Source organism: Capra hircus, chromosome 8, assembly GCF_001704415.2.
Source record: "Capra hircus breed San Clemente chromosome 8, ASM170441v1, whole genome shotgun sequence".
NCBI lineage: Eukaryota > Metazoa > Chordata > Mammalia > Artiodactyla > Bovidae > Capra > Capra hircus.
In genome coordinates this window covers 53,990,042-54,006,607 of record NC_030815.1, presented here as the reverse complement: position 1 = coordinate 54,006,607, position 16,566 = coordinate 53,990,042, and the positions used below count along the sequence as shown (strand labels likewise).

At 41.6% G+C, this 16,566-nt stretch overlaps 1 protein-coding gene across 2 annotated transcripts in view; it reads right to left on the bottom strand.

The window, feature by feature from the left end:
* The window catches only part of CEP78 (centrosomal protein 78), a 37,610-nt gene extending 23,041 nt beyond the window's left edge, over window positions 1-14,569 (bottom strand). For both annotated transcript variants that reach the window (XM_013966000.2, XM_005683801.3), the window contains exons 1-6: window positions 14,075-14,569; window positions 7,773-7,945; window positions 7,609-7,681; window positions 6,453-6,556; window positions 4,554-4,728; window positions 2,013-2,126 (exon numbers count right to left, since the gene is read on the bottom strand). In XM_013966000.2, the coding sequence (XP_013821454.2) occupies window positions 2,013-2,126; window positions 4,554-4,728; window positions 6,453-6,556; window positions 7,609-7,681; window positions 7,773-7,945; window positions 14,075-14,327 (892 nt within the window). In that variant the 5' untranslated portion in view covers window positions 14,328-14,569. The remainder of the gene's footprint in view (window positions 1-2,012; window positions 2,127-4,553; window positions 4,729-6,452; window positions 6,557-7,608; window positions 7,682-7,772; window positions 7,946-14,074) is intronic.

Below are 16,566 nucleotides of genomic sequence, written 5' to 3'. Positions count from 1 at the left end.
AGCTAAGCAAAGCCATAAACATCTTTCATTTGGATCACTGAGACAGTCTCCTAACTGGTCTCCCTGTTTCTCTTCTTTGCCCCAGCCCCCCATGTCTATTCGCTATGCCAGGGTCATCTTATTGAGACATTATTTAGATCACGACTTTCTCCAATTCAAAACCCTCTACTCTTTTAGAATAATTCATCTGGTCCCATCACTTCATGGGAAATAGATGGGGAAACAGTGGAAACAGTGTCAGACTTTATCTTTGGGGGCTCCAAAATCACTGCAGATGGTGATTGCAGCCATGAAATTAAAAGATGCTTACTCCTTGGAAGGAAAGTTATGACCAACCTAGATGGCATATTCAAAAGCAGAGACATTACTTTGCCAACAAAGGTCCGTCTAGTCAAGGCTATGGTTTTTGCAGTCATGTATGGATGTGAGAGTTGGACTGTGAAGAAGGCTGAGCGCCAAAGAATTGATGCTTTTGAACTGTGGTGTTGGAGAAGACTCTTGAGAGTCCCTTGGACTGCAAGGAGATCCAACCAGTCCATTCTAAAGGAGATCAGCCCTGGGTGTTCTTTGGAAGGAATGATGCTGAAGCTGAAACTCCAGTACTTTGGCCACCTCATGTGAAGAGTTGACTGACTGGAAAAGACTCTGATGCTGGGAGGGATTGGGGGCAGGAGGAGAAGGGGACGACAGAGGATGAGATGGCTAGATGGCATCATTGACTCAATGGACGTGAGTCTGAGTGAACTCCAGGAGATGGTGATGGACAGGGAGGCCTGGCGTGCTGCGATTCATGGGGTCGCAAAGAGTCAGACACGACTGAGCAACTGAACTGAACTGAACTGATGTCTTTACTCTGGCCTTCATGACTTTACAAGATCAGGCCCTGGCTAGCTCCTTGACCTCATGGCATACCACGCTCTTCCTCACTCAGTGCTCTGGCTATGTTGGCCTCCTTGCTTTTCCTTAAATATTCCACCCACCTACATGCTTGCATCCTCATTGTCCCCTTGTCCTGGAATGTGCTTCCCCCAGATCTTCCACGGCTTGCTCCTCTCTTCATTCAGGTCTCCACTCAAACATTACTTCTCTGGTAAAGTTGTCCCCTAGAAAGCATATTCAATGTAGGCCTACCTGCCCTCCTCACTCCCTTTACATTAAGATATTTTTTTACTTCTGGGAGGGATCTGGGGCAGGAGGAGAAGGGGACGACCGAGGATGAGATGTCTGGATGGCACCACTGACTCGATGGACACAAGTCTGAGTGAGCTCCGGGGGTTGGTAATAGACAGGGAGGCCTGGCGTGCTGCGATTCATGAGGCTGCAAAGAGTCAGACACGACTGAGTGACTGAACTGAACTGAACTAAAACTACACTCCTCATCTGTTTACTCATTTCTACCTGAACTCCTTCAGTAGAATGTAAGCTCCAGGAGGGCAAGACCTTGTCTGTCTGGTTCAGTGCTTTATCTCTGGTTTAGTGCCGAAACCGATATCTGGTACACAAAAGGTATTAAAAAATTCTACTTGTTAAACTGACAAAGGAATAAAGCACTCGTTCCAAGAATTGCACAAGAAGAAAATAAGGCGCTTGGCAGAAGCAAGATTATCTAGGTTCATCTTCAGAGTAGAGGCAAGAATGATTTACAAGTATAATTCATTTTAATTAGTAAATTATCTGCTAAAAACATAAGTGAAATGCAACATTAGGAAAGTAAGCTGACCTTGAACAACACAGGTCTGAACTTTGTGGGTCCAGTTACACAGATTTTTTTCAATAAATATATACTACTATTCTATTCGATCCAAGGTTGGTTGAATCCACAGAGGCAGAACCACTGACTGTAAAGTTATACCCAGATTTGCAACTGTGTGGGGGTTAGCACCAGTAACCCCAAGTTGTCCAAGAGTCAACTGTGTAGTTAAATACATTAGGTTTTTCAAATTGTCAATACATTAAAAAGTGCTTTTGTTTTGCTATTTTTTTTAATCAATTTAAAAAAAGTGACCACATACCAACAAGTGGATTTTTTCTTATATCCAGAACGACCAGAGTTCTATTGGTTTCAAGGGCTTTTAGTAAAGCATTTGCTCCTTCATTGGTGAGGCCACACTGCTGCAGGTCAAGTGCTTTTGGTGAAAGACAAAAAGGTCACTTGCTAACTCTATACAGATTAACATATAGACAATTCTCATTTTCCCACATGTGGAAAAGTCCTGCATAAAAGTAGTCATAGCAGGTTTGTAATTTTGGGTACTGAAAAAAACATAAAAATATATGCACACATACATAATGCAAAATCCAATTTAAAAACCTCTTCTTGGATGTACAATGACTACCCTGCATTTAGTTACCAATAAATCATCCAGCATATTTTATAATTACAGAACTGAAGAATAAATTGCATATAACCTATGAGCACAAAACAAAACAAAATGAATCTCAGCTCATAATGAGCAAGGCTAGTGGAAGTGGAAGTTAAAGTCGCTCAGTCATGTTCGACTCTTTGTGACCCTATGGACTATAAGCCTATGGAATTCTCCAGGCCAGCATCCTGGAGTGGGTAGCCTTTCCCTTCTCCAAGAGATCTTCCCAACCCAGGGATTGAACCCAGGTCTCCTGCAGTGCAGGTGGATTCTTTACCAGCTGAGCCACAAGAGAAGCCCAAGAATACTTGAGTGGGTAGCCTATCCCTTCTCCAGTGGATCTTCCTGACCCAGGAATTGAACCAGGGTCTCCTGCACTGCAGGTGAATTCTTTACCAAATGAGCTATCAGGGAAGCCCAGCAAAGGCAGTAGTGGCACTGTAAATCTCACAAGCAAAAACTGGTGAAGCTCAGAAACTGCACTGCATTCTATTGATCATGATCTTGAGTTCCAAATCAGTCTTGAAACTGGTTAAAAGGGGAGAACAAAGTAGAAAAAGTATAATAAGTGCTTTAGAATAAAAAAGACAAAGAAGTCTAAGAGGACACAAATAATAACAAATTCAAAGAATGTGTGAATAGAAAATACATGCTAATTACCTATCATGAAAGAATGTTGGTCAACAACACTTTCTGTAAAAGGTCAGACAAAATCTAGGACAAATGATCATGAATTCTAATAGTTCTGGGGCTGAACAACCTATTTATTTAAACCAAAGGTTATCATCAGAGGTATTAAAAAATACTAAATGAAAGGAAACTATCATCAGTCTTTTTCTAAAGTGCTGTATGTCCCTGGGTTGGGAAGATCCCCTAGAGGAGGAAATTCAACCCACTTCAGTAGTCTTACCAGGAAAATCCCATGGACAGAGGAGCTTGAGGGACTACAGTCCATGGGGTCACAAAGAGTCAGACATGACTGAGCAACTGACCATAGCATATATACTATTATATTAAAATAACTGGAGTCTTTCAAAACCCCGTGACACACAGAAAGAGCAAGGTCAGACGTGGATCTGACAGGATATGATGCAATCCTTACAAACTCTTACAACAGACAAATGGATGGAGGGTATAATTAACCAACTAGCCAAATTAATACAAACAGTCCCTAAATCTCACTAGTAAATCAAATGAATACAAACTAAAATAAAATGTGATTATTTGCCTATCAGATTAAGTCATCATGTAACAAAAGCTTTCAAAATCAGTATGCCCTTTTGATTCATCAACTCTCTAAGAATTTAACCAAAAGAAATAATCAGAGATATAAGCCAGGATGTGTATGAGAACTGTAACTGAAAAACAGGACACAGCTTATATACAAGAGTGAATAAGCAAAGTGTACTGTGGCATATTTATATAAGCGAACACTGAACAGTCACTAAAAATGATGCTATAGATGTAAATTATTGACTTGTTAGGATGCTCATACTTTATTAACTGAAAAAAGTCGCACAAAAAAGGGAGAGGTCTTCATTTTTGTAGTTTTACAGTTTTTAAAAGTGCTGTAAGCCAGTGTTTGTAAGGGTTAGGCTACAAATTGGCACCACATTTCTGAATGGCAGTTTGGCAATGTGTACCCAAAGTTTTAAAAATATCTCACACTTAAGTCATTCCACGTTTAGTAACTTATTCTACAGAAGTAATCCTGATGGACACAGAGATGTATATACAATGTGTTCACATTGTTTCTGATAGGGAAAAGCAAACTGTCTAAATCTAATTGCAAAGAATTGATTAAACTACAGGACATCAATATGATGGAATACTACATGGTACATCATTAAGTGAAAAAAGTTGGAATATGAAATAGCAAGTATACTACATTCTATTTTTGTAATACCTAAGTGTATAAATACATTTATAGAAAGAAAAAAAAGACTGAACATATATACACCAAAATGAATGGTGATTATGTCTGGGCATTAAGATTACAGGTAACTGCTCTCCTGTTACTCTCTATTTTCCATAAAGAATATATGCAACTCAGAGAAAGTTTAAAAGTAAAATAAAAGCTATTGAAAAAAAATGAAATTAAAAAAATAAAAATCCTATGGCAACAGTATTATGCCAAAAGCTAAGCACATCTGGTATGAAAAATTCAACATATTCAATTTTAGAATTTACCTCTAAGCCATAAATCCTCACTAAGAGATTCTGCAAAACCACTTGCACCAAGGTCACCAATGAGCGTGTTGCAGTTCAGGGTGATGCGCCTCAAACCAGCCATGCAGTCAAGATCAGGTCTCCTGTAACGAAGACTCTCAGCCCAGGTTTCTTCATGCCTTCTGATGGTCTGATACTTCACAGATTGAATGGGATGAAAGTAAGTCACTTGAATGAAGAAACAGCGTATGCCTACTGAGTATAGCTTATTATGTCAGAGATTTATACACATGCACGTGCCAAGCACATATGACAGGAGAAATTAAACAGTCAATTCTGCTTTAGGGATCCAGTGACCCAGACTCAAGTCTGTCAGTGATCAGACTCTAGCCACTGGATGACTTTTTCATTAGCTATATAAAGTTTGACAATTCATGTACAGTCTATGAATTTTATTTCCCTTATCTGCCAACCCAGGGAATTAGTTCTAAATTGTGTCATTGCTGAGGCTCTAAATTATATCATTCTGTCCTCCAGTAGTCTCCAAATACTTGACTGGGCACCCTCTAAGAAAAAATTTTAACATGCATCTTATTTATTAACAAGTTACATACATGAAGTTCTATACATATAGTTTGTGTACACTGTAAACGACACAGATATTTTTTAAATGATACAGAAGTAAACGGGGTCTAATATCGTCTTCTAACTTCTAAGGTATTACTTTAAAAACTATATTTACAAAATGGATCTTACATACTGCTTCAGGTATATACACCAACTTTAAAGGCCTGGACTATGCAAAGTCAGTTTGATGTGCCTTGATGGGCCGAGAATTTGACATTTAACCACTAGCATTATCTTAAAGACATTCAGTTCTTTATATTCATAAAATACATTTTGTTAACAAGGAACATTGACTTTAAAGAAAAAAATCTTATTACATTCTTGAACAAGACTCAAAGTTCCTCTGATACTCTAAAAGAAAAATCATTAGTGTCATTTTTCTATTAACAATAACTACACAGTACTTATTATGTGCCAGGCACTATTTATCCAAATAAGTTCATTTAAACTTTATAACAAAGCACAGAGGTTAAGCAATTTGCCCATGGTCATCAGCTATGAAACTGGGAAAGACGAAATCTGAACCTAGGACATTTGGCTTCAGCACACAAGCTCACCACCATTTTCTATCCCAGGGATCAATGGATTTGCCCTGTATAGGTGCAAAGCATTTTTTAAGTTTTATAATTTAAATTTAAAAACTTTCAGCTTTGTGGGCCATACAGTTTCTGTGGCAACTACTTATCACCATGCGTATAAGGTGAAAGTAGCCTTAGTTACCATGCAAACAATGGGTGTGGCTATGTTCCAAAAAGCTTTCTTTACAAAATCAGGGGATGGGCTGGATTTGGCCCCCCAGCCATAGTTTACCTATCCTTGATCTGTACCATCAAAGTATTAAAAAGGCTTCATGTCAAATTATTCAAAAATTTTAGGCCTAACCATTATAAAGTTGTTAAGGCAGTATTTTTAAAACTACATTTAGAGAGCTCTGAAGTAGTAATTTTTATTAGTTTATAGACTATAGCAGCTAATAAATACTTCACTTATTTAAGTCTTGAAGACTATAATGACAGTTTCTTCACAGTATTACAGTAAATGTTTTCAATAACTAAAAAGACATAAAAGTATTTAAACATTATTATGTAGTATATATTAAATATCTTATTTCTAAGATTAAGTGGACTATCTTTACTAAATGAAGAATCTCAAACTGAAAACTGGTCATATTCTTTCAACAAAACTAAAGCTGCACTCACATGTATCAAAAGACAAAAATCACTGCCATTTGTACCAAGAAATTAATGTGCTGCAATCACATATGTTTTCATGAAAGTTTAAACATAAAATCACCTTTAAGATCTTGGCCATGTGATCTGCTCCCTGCCATGTCAGATTACACCCCGTGAAGTTTATTGTCTTAAGAGTGACAGAGTTCTTTATACCTTGACAAACAACTAAAAGAAAAAAAAACAAAAACAAAAGAAAACCACACACACAATAAGATGAAGAGCCTATATATTGGTCAAACTTGACTTATTTGCTTTTCTTGAGTCAACTGGAGGTTTATAGCGAGATTCTTAAAATCACTGTCGCCAATCTTCCCCAATAGGTGTATTCTACAATAAGTCAGCAATGAAGTGCTACAGTGTTCCAGTTTACAGCAATAGTTTAATTCTACTTAAATACTAAAACTGAATACACTGAATACTGCAAACTTTATTCCTAACCACTCAGTTAAGTATTATATACCTTTTAACACACATGAGAAAAAGAGAAACACCTAAAAAGCATAAGCCTCTTACTTCTATTTCCAATGATATATCCCAATTTTCAATCAACAATTTAAATGTCAACTATGAACTCAGAATCTTATTAGATACTATGCAATATAATACCGTAATATAAGATAGACGATCTCAAACTCTGTTCCCTGAAATTGAAATGCAGCCCACCTTAGCCCTCCAGGCCAGTACTGGGCACAGTGAACACCCATGAATGCTTCAGGACCCCAACAGTCACCTTCTTTGTGATTACCTCCATGATACACCCCTGCCAACACTACTGAGCTTGCTCACCTTTTAAATGCTCTTACAGTACTTTGAATATATCTCCTACTTTAACACATTCCTCAGTGCCTTATAATTATTACTGAAGATAGATGTCCTAACAATTTAAAGGTACAGATATTTTGTTGCTCTTGACATCTTGCTATTTCCCTTCCCACAATATTTCTTAAAGAGAAACCACAAAAATATAAACAAACACAAAAAACAGAAAATACAAAAAGTGTGGTTTGGGGCTTAACGCAAACTGAAGTAAAATCAGTGCTCAGAGTATCCAGCATGACAGACTTCCATGGTACAAATGAGAACGGACCACGGTATGAGCAGGTACTGGAAACAATCCAGGCGGGGACAGCACCAAGAAAAGGTAGACAGGAATCAACACGGTGTGCAGTGAATCACAAGACCAGTCTGATGGGAAGAAACTCAAGACTGACACTCACTTTCTAAACCTCCATCTCCAATCGGACAATTCGCAAGAGACAGGTGCACCAGAGTGGCCGATTTATTCAATCCCTTTAATGAGGAAAAAAAGTTCAAAATTTTATTGGTTTAGTTTTCCCCCAAAGCAACAATCAAATGTTGGCAGGACTCACGGAAGGCTTACCTTTGTCAACATCGTTAAGTCTCTCTCTCTCAGAACTAGCCCGTTTAGCTCCAGGTTCCTTAGCGCACCTGATGCACTTAAACAGCATTTAAGAGCTTTACACAACTGGAAGGTCACATCTTTATTTCTTATCGCAGGAACACGACTTCTGTAAACTTTATTTCTGTCAGAAGCTAAAGCAAAATTATTGTAAAATGAGTGACTTCAACCATGCATTTTATCATCACTAAAAAGCATCCACTCTGGGCTAAGGATTAGAAAAGACTCCTGCCCTTTAAACCCTCTTTAAGGGTGGACATATGTAAACTCAAAACTTCAATCACATGAGATAAGGAAACATAATCTATGTGTACAGAGGTTCCTATGGAAGCAAAAGCTTATATCTAAGTAATGGCTTCATGATCACCCTGAAGCTGAATCTAGTAAGATGAAACTACTTAGAGATGGACAGGGAGGTGGATTAACTGCTGAGGGAGCACCCTTGTGAAGACATTCAAACCTGACACCTGCTGGGCACTGTAAATACTGCAGGTGGGCATGATGAAAGGCCAGGGGTACAAGCGGGAGAAGAAACATTAAAATAGAGATGTTGTCGCTCCATTCCAGGCTCAGGCCACCACTGGGCTGCTTTTCTGGAGTTTCAGATGAAACTGTACAGTATATTCTGTGTTTTCTTGCCACCTCTTAACATCTTCTGCTTCTGTTAGGTCCAGACCATTTCTGTCCTTTATTGAGCCCATCTTTGCATGAAATGTTCCCTTGGTATCTCTAATTTTCTTGAAGAGATCTCTAGTCTTTCCCATTCTGTTTTCCTCTATTTCTTTGCATTGATCGCTGAGGAAGGCTTTCTTATCTCCCCTTGCTATTTTCTGGAACTCTGCATTCACATGCTTATATCTTTCCTTTTCTCCTTTGCTTTTCACTTCTCTTTTCACAGCTATTTGTAAGGCCTCCCCAGACAGCCATTTAGCTTTTTTGAATTTCTTTTCCATGGGGATGGTCTTGATTCCTGTCTCCTGTACAATGTCACCAACCTCCACCCATAGTTCATCAGGCACTCTAACTATCAGATCTAGGCCCTTGAATCTATTTGTCACTTCCACTGTATAATCATAAGGGATTTGATTTAGGTCATACCTGAATGGTCTAGTGCTTTTCCCTACTTTCTTCAATTTAACTCTGAATTTGGCACTAAGGAGTTCACGATCTGAGCCACAGTCAGCTCCCGGCCTTGTTTTTGCTGACTGTATAGAGCTTCTCCATCTTTGGCTACAAAGAATAAAATCAATCTGATTTCGGTGTTCTGGTGATGTCCATGTGTAGAGTCTTCTCTTGTGTTGTTGGAAGAGGGTGTGTGCTATGACCAGTGTGTTCTCTTGGCAAAACTCTATTAGCCTTTGCCCTGCTTCATTCCGTATTTCAAGGCCAAATTTGCCTGTACCCCAGGTGTTTCTTGACTTCCTACTTTTGCATTCCAGTCCCCTATAATGAAAAGGACATGCTTTTTGGGTATTAGTTCTAAAAGGTCTTGTAGGCCTTCAGAGAACCATTCAACTCCAGCTTCTTCAGCGTTACTGGTTGGGACATAGACTCAGATTCCTATGATATTGAATATTTGCCTTGGAAATGAACAGAGATCATTCTGTTGTTTTTGATATTGCATCTAAGTACTGCATTTAAACAGTGTCAGACTTTGTTTTTTGGGGGCTCCTGCAGCCATGAAATTAAAGAGGCTTACTCCTTGGAAGGAAAGTTATGACCAACTTAGATAGCATATTCAAAAGCAGAGACATTACTTTGCCAACAAAGGTCCGTCTAGTCAAGGCTATGGTTTTTCCAGTGGTCATATATGGATGTGAAAGTTGGACTGTGAAGAAAGCTGAGCGCCGAAGAATTGATGCTTTTGAACTGTGGTGTTGGAGAAGACTCTTGAGAGTCCCTTGGACTGCAAGGAGATCCAACCAGTCCATTCTGAAGGAGATCAGCCCTGGGATTTCTTTGGAAGGAATGATGCTAAAGCTGAAACTCCAATACTTTGGCCACCTCATGCGAAGAGCTGACTCATTGGAAAAGACTCTGATGCTAGGAGGGATTGGGGGCAAGAGAAGGGGACGACAGAGGATGAGATGGCTGGATGGCATCACCGACTTGATGGACATGAGTTTGGGTGAACTCCGGGAGTTGGTGATGGACAGAGAGGCCTGGCGTGCTGCAATTCATGGGGTCACAAAGAGTCGGACACAACTGAGCAACTGAACTGAACTGATACAGTATGTAGTCTTTTTGTTTTTTCTGGTCTGTCTTGTTTCACTCAGAAAACCTGTATGCAGGTCAAGAAGCAATAGTTAGACATGGAACAATAAACTGGTTTAAAATTGGGAAAGGCATACATCAAGGTTGTATGTTGTCACCATGCTTATTTAAGTTATACACAGACTACATCATCCTAAATGCTGGGATGGATGAAGCTCAAGCTGGAATCAAGACTGCCGGGATAAATATCAATAACCTCAGATATGCAGATGATACTACTCTATGGCAGAAAGCAAGGAGGAACTAAAGAGTCTCTTGATAAAGGTGAAAGAGGAGAGTGAAAATTCTGGCTTAAAACTCAATGGCATCAGGTCCCATCACTTCATGGCAAATAAATAGGGAAACAATGGAAACAGTGACAGACTTTATTTTCTTGGGCTCCAAAATCACTTAGGATGATGACAACAGCCATGAAATTAAAAGATACTTGCTCCTTGGAAGAAAAATTATGACAAACCTAGATAGTGTATTAAAAAGAAGAGACATTATTACTCTGCTGACAAAGGTCTGTCTAGTCAAAGCCATGGTTTTTCCAGTATTTATGTATGGATGTGAGAGTTGGACCATAAAGAAGGCTGAATACCAAAGAATTAATGCTTTTGAAAGGGGGTCTTGGAGAAGACTCTTGAGAGTCCCTTGGACTGCAAGGAGGCCAAATCAGTCAATCCTAAAGGAAATCAGTTCTGAATATTCATTGGAAGGACTGATGCTGAAGCTGAAACTCCAATACTTTGGCCATCTGATGTGAAGAGCCAACTCATGGAAAAGACCCTGATGCTGGGAAAGATTGAAGGCAGGAGGAGAAGGGGACGACAGAGGATGAGACGGTTGGATGGCATCACTGACTCAATGGACAGGAGTTTGGGCGAACTCCAGGAGATAGCGAGGACAGGGAAGCCTGGCAAGCTGCAGTTCATGGGGTCGTAAAGAGTAGGACATGACTGAGCAAGTGAACAACAACAATTATTCAGGCTGTTTTGCATAGCTCATTCCTTTTAATTGCTGGGTGGTATTTTGTTGTAAGGACGTGCTACAATTTATCAATAAACCTACTGAGGGACAAAAGTTGTTTCCACTTTGGGGCTACTGAAAATAAAACTGCTCTGAACATTTGAATATTAAAAAAATAAAAATGATAGAGATGTTAGCTGAAGCAAGTCTGGGAGAGAGTATGGCTTTTATCCCATAGGTCATGAGTGCTGGGGCTACCGCTGGCTCAATAAGGGTGCCGCCAGTGATTAGAAAAAGGAGCCCCGTTGCTGAAGGACCAATTAGATAAAGGGAATGATTAGAAAAAGAAACCTTCCTCAGGGCCAAAGAGCCCCATGAGGCTTGGCAGAGCACAGTTCAGATTTCATCCTTCTGTGCAAAACACAAGCTGCGCAACTAACATGCAATAATCCTGTGTGGGAAAGTTATTGCAAGCAATGTTTTAAACATATCTTTTTATTTTAGAACATCACTCAAGCTGAGTAGGCAGATGGACTTAGAGGAACTAAGCCCAAGGGTAGCAAAATCACCTTAGAGGAACTAAGCCCAAGGGTAGCAAAACCACCTAAGTGCCTCTGCAATAGTCCAGGCAAAATGTAATAATATGGATAAAGAAGCAAGTTTAGGAAGAGGCCAAAATCTACAAGCTAGACCCACTGGATGCAAGACATAAAGAAAGTTCAGTGAAGGAACTATGAAGAGAATGCTTTCTGCCATATATTTTTCTTATACTCAATGCAAAATATTAGGGAAAATTAAGTACAGTGGCCTTTAAGGTCCCTTTCAGCTGTAAGTAAGTGCCTTCAGAGGTAAGGAACAGTTCCTACACCTGAATGAGATGCAGAGAATAATCTGACTTCCTTTCACCAGGGGATGAGCTGAGCTGTCCATGGAGAAGGCAATGGCAACCCACTCCAGTACTCTTGTCTGGCAAATCCCATGGACGGAGGAGCCTGGAAGGCTGCAGTCCATGGGGTCGCTAGGAGTCAGACACGACTGAGCGACTTCACTTTCACTTTTCACTTTCATGCATTGGAGAAGGAAATGGCAACCCACTCCAGTGTTTTTGCCTGGAGAATCCCAGGGACGAGGGAGCCTGGTGGGCTGCTATCTCTGGGGTCGCACAGAGTTGGACACGACTGAAGCTACTTAGCAGTTTAGCAGCAGTCCTTGGAGACGAGTTAACAGATGGTGTGAACCCTAGATCCTAGAAAAGGGCCAGGTACATGATAAGCATTCAGGTTTTTTTTAAAAAATCATTTCCTCTCCTAGATCTACACACATCTCCTCTTCTGGCTACTTTCTCTCATTCATAAACATTCTCAGGTGTGTCCACTTAAAAAACATCTCAGAACTACAACTCACTGGATCTTCTTTGCGCATAACCTCATGCCTTCAAACACCTGTCCTCCACAAAACCCAGATCTATACCTTGGGCCCAGACTTGTTTACCAGTTGGCTCTAAAGCAGTGAAGATGAAGTAACATCCTCTCCCCATCCCCACTCCCTTCCTACTGTGCTCTGTATCTCTCAGAAAGATGTGGCTTTTCACCCAAGCTTGCTGCCTTCCTTTTTCTAACTGGTCACTAGGTCCCACTCATTCTGAATCACTGATATCTAAAATCCAGTCCAACCATTTATAACTTAATTTGGACCCTTAGATTCAATTCATCTGCATCCAATTAACTGTCTTTCACATGGAGGTCAGAGTGAACTTCTAAATCAGAAGTCCATCTCATTGTTCTTAGTGTTTCCCACAATCTTCAGGATAAACAACCAACCTTCCGACAGGACAAACAAAGCCCCTTTCTGTCTGGCCCCACAGTATTTCCAGTATCAACTCTCATCTTTTTCCAAAACCCTGAGTTCCACTCTGGTACCTTAGTTTTGCCATTTTTTCTTATATTTCTCAACCTCTAACACAAACTGCTCCCTCCTGCCACCCCAGAAGCTTCTACATATCCTTAGAAAGGATGGTACTGCCTCCAGAAGCCTGCTCTGAACCTTTTCTTCCAAGATTCTGTGCTTTGCACAGGGGAAAGGTGGAGGGGAAGGATTAATTAGGAGCCTGAGATTAACCTATCCACACTATTATATTTAAAATAGATAACCAACAAGAACCTACTGTATAGCACAGAAAACTCTACTTGATAACCAGTATGGGAAAAGAATCTGAGAAAGAATGGAGATATACATATATGTATGTGTAACTGATCATTTTACTGTATACTCGAAACTACAATAACACTGTAAATCAATTATATGCCAATATAAAATAAAAAATTCAATTTAAAAAATCCTATGCTCTGTAACTCAAGAACTCACTCTTTCAGAGTACTGACTACAGTGCTTGTATCTACCTGCTGCCTGGTAGAAGGGGAGATCATCCAGGGCAGGAGATGACTGAACTCTTTCATGTGCAAAGGTACTTTACACACATAACCTGCCTAAATCTAAGAACCCATGGAAAAAGTGGTTTTTAATGTCATTTTACAAGTGTGGAGATTGCAGTTGCAAAGTAACCTGCCCAGGTCAAAACAGTATAAGCTCTGGAATTCAAACCCTAAGCTGCCTTCACATTTATGCTCTTTCCACTATGTGATACAACTTATTTTTTTTTTTCTGAGTCCTGTCTTAATCAAAAGGAAATGAAGCTGGGATATATCAGTTTCCTAATCTCTTTGTTCTGTACAACGCAAAGTTATTCAATAGACCAGGTAACATCTGTCGAACAATTAACAACGCTCCAAACTGCATTAACAGAAGTGAATCCTGCAACAACCACAGACACGTGAAGCCCACGTTAACAGATGAACACAGCGATCCTTAAGGCACTCGACCGGGGTCGCGGAGCCAGCAGGAGTCCTAGGCCGCATGCCCCATCTCCTGTACACACAAGGGGCACTGGGCACCCTTCCAGTACCCAGGCTGCGCGTTGCACCATCTAAAACTCCGCCTCGCAGCGGGGATGGGGGCCCCTGAAAGCCGGAACTACAAACCTGTTTCCCCAAGCCACGGCTGGAAGAAGCTCTTGATGCAAATCAAGGGCAGATCTTTATCATTCTTGAGGGTGCTCAGAAGCGGCGTCCAGTCGGCCCAGCGGAGGCGGTCGGCGTTGAAGTCCAACACGCCCTCCCGCAGACAGGCGCGCACTGCGGGCAGCGGCACCGAGTCCTGCAGCGCGCACAGGTACTCATAGCGCGAAAAGAAGTCGGCCGCGCTATCGCGGCGCAGCTTCACCGAGTCGATCATGGCCCGAGCGCGGCTGCGGGGGACACAGGCTGCGGACACTATGCCCGCACCCCGCCTCGGGGCCCCGGGTCGCTACCCGGCTCCTGGGCGCCCACCGCCGGGCGGCTGCTGCCGCTCAGCGTGAGCAGGAGCGGGGGAGCCGCCAGAAGACTCAGAGCCCCAGGCCCCGGCTAGGTAGCCCCCTAGATGCCGTGTTTCCGCGCTGACTCCCGCCGCACGGCACCGGCCGTTGGCGCCCGCCTCATCGCTCTCCGCGGCGCGCGATCGCGATTCAAGCGGGCAGGCGGGTGCACGAATACGTCAGCGCGCTCCCCGTGCGTCAGCACGCAGGCCCCGCCTCCCGCGGGGACCGTGCCGGAGGATCGGGGCGGGGGCTTCGAGAAGAGGGCGGTGCAAAAGGTAGGTGGTTTAGGGCATTCGGGGATTACAAAAAGCGTTTACTGATCCAAATGAAAGTGAGATATGGTTGTATCAACGCATTTTACAATGGTCTAAACTCCCGGTAAGTGTCTGTGTTTGCACCACCCAAGAGAGGGAGTACACTCCGTAAGGATGCATGTACGGCTGAATGAAAGACACCTGTGGATCATTAAATCGTCACGTGTGTGTTAATTTCTGCAGAGAAGTCTTATTTCTCTAGTTTCTGCCTGCTTGACACAGTTGGTGGCAAATGGTTTCGTGTTCCATGCATTAAGAACATTATCGTAATTATTAGTAATCATTTTGTTTCTGACTGATAATGATGACTGTGTCTGGTAACTAGCACTTTGTGTGTCCTCAGTTCAGTTAAGTTCAGCTGTTCAGTCGCTCAGCCTTGTCCGACTCTTTGCGACCCCATGGACTGCAGCATGCCGGGCTTCCCTGTCCATCATCAACTCCCTGAGCTTGCTCAACTCAAACTCATATCCATCCAGTCGGTGATGCCATCCAGCCATCTCATCCTCTGTCGTCCCCTTCTCCTGCCTTCAGTTTTTCCCAGCATCAGGATCTTTTTCAATATGAGTTCTTCGCATCAGGTGGCCAAAGTATTGGAGTTTCAGCTTCAGCATCGGTCCTTCCAATGAATATTCAGGACTGATTTCCTTTAGGATTGACTGATTTGACTTCCTTGCAGTCCAAAGGACTCTCAAGCGTCTTCTCTGACACCACAGTTCAAAAGCATCAATTCTTTGGTCCTCAGCCTTTTTTATTGTCTAATTCTCACATCCATAGATGACTACTGGAAAATAAAAGTTTTTCATTTTTAAAATAAAATAGCTTTAACTAGATGGACTTTCGTTGGTATAGTTCTGTCTCCTAGACATAGTTTTAAGCACTGTTTTAGTATGAAATCATCCAATTTTCCTAACAACTCCACAGAGAATTTAATACTGATTATCCACTTTGCAAAAGAAACTGAGGTACAGGAAGTCAAGTAACTTAAGAGGAAGAATTCAGACAGTTGGTGTTAGATTAACTATGCAAGGAGGCCATTAGACTGAGGTGGCTCCAGTGGACTGATGTGGCACTTAGACTGATGTGGCCACCTACAAAAACCAAAACCTAAACCTATAAATGTCTTGGTTACAAAAACCAGTAAAGACAACCGGTCACAAAATCACCAACTAGGCTATAGAACTGTTGCAGATCAATAATTACTTTGCTTCTACCCTTTTAAAATAAAAATCTCTGCAGCTTCTGTGGGTGGAGCACATCTAACCAATTCCAGTTTGGTGCGGCCTGAATTGAATCTCTTTTCACTCAAGCAAACTTTTAAAATTGTAAATATGCCTCAGCTTATCTTTTAACATTGGGCTTAGATGTTGGATTTGTATCCAGTTTCTAGAACAGTGGTAGTCCTCTGATCAGGCCTTGCCATTATGTTTACAGCATTCCTTTTCTACCCACTGCATTCTGGATACCTCTGCCTACTACTAGCATGGGCACACATGCTGCCGCTGCTACTGCTGCTGCTGTGGCTGCTAAGACGCTTCAGTCGTGTCCGACTCTGTGCGACCCCATAGACGGCAGCCTACCAGGCTCCCCTGTCCCTGGGATTCTCCAGGCAAGAACACTGGAGTGGGTTGCCATTTCCTTCTCCAATGCATGAAAGTGAAAAGTGAAAGTGAAGTCGCTCAGTTGTGTCCGACTCTCAACGACCCCATGGACTGCAGCCTACCAGGCTCCTCCATCCATGGGATTGTCCAGGCAAGAGTACTGGAGTTGGGTACTATTGCCTTCTCCATGGGCACACATGCTA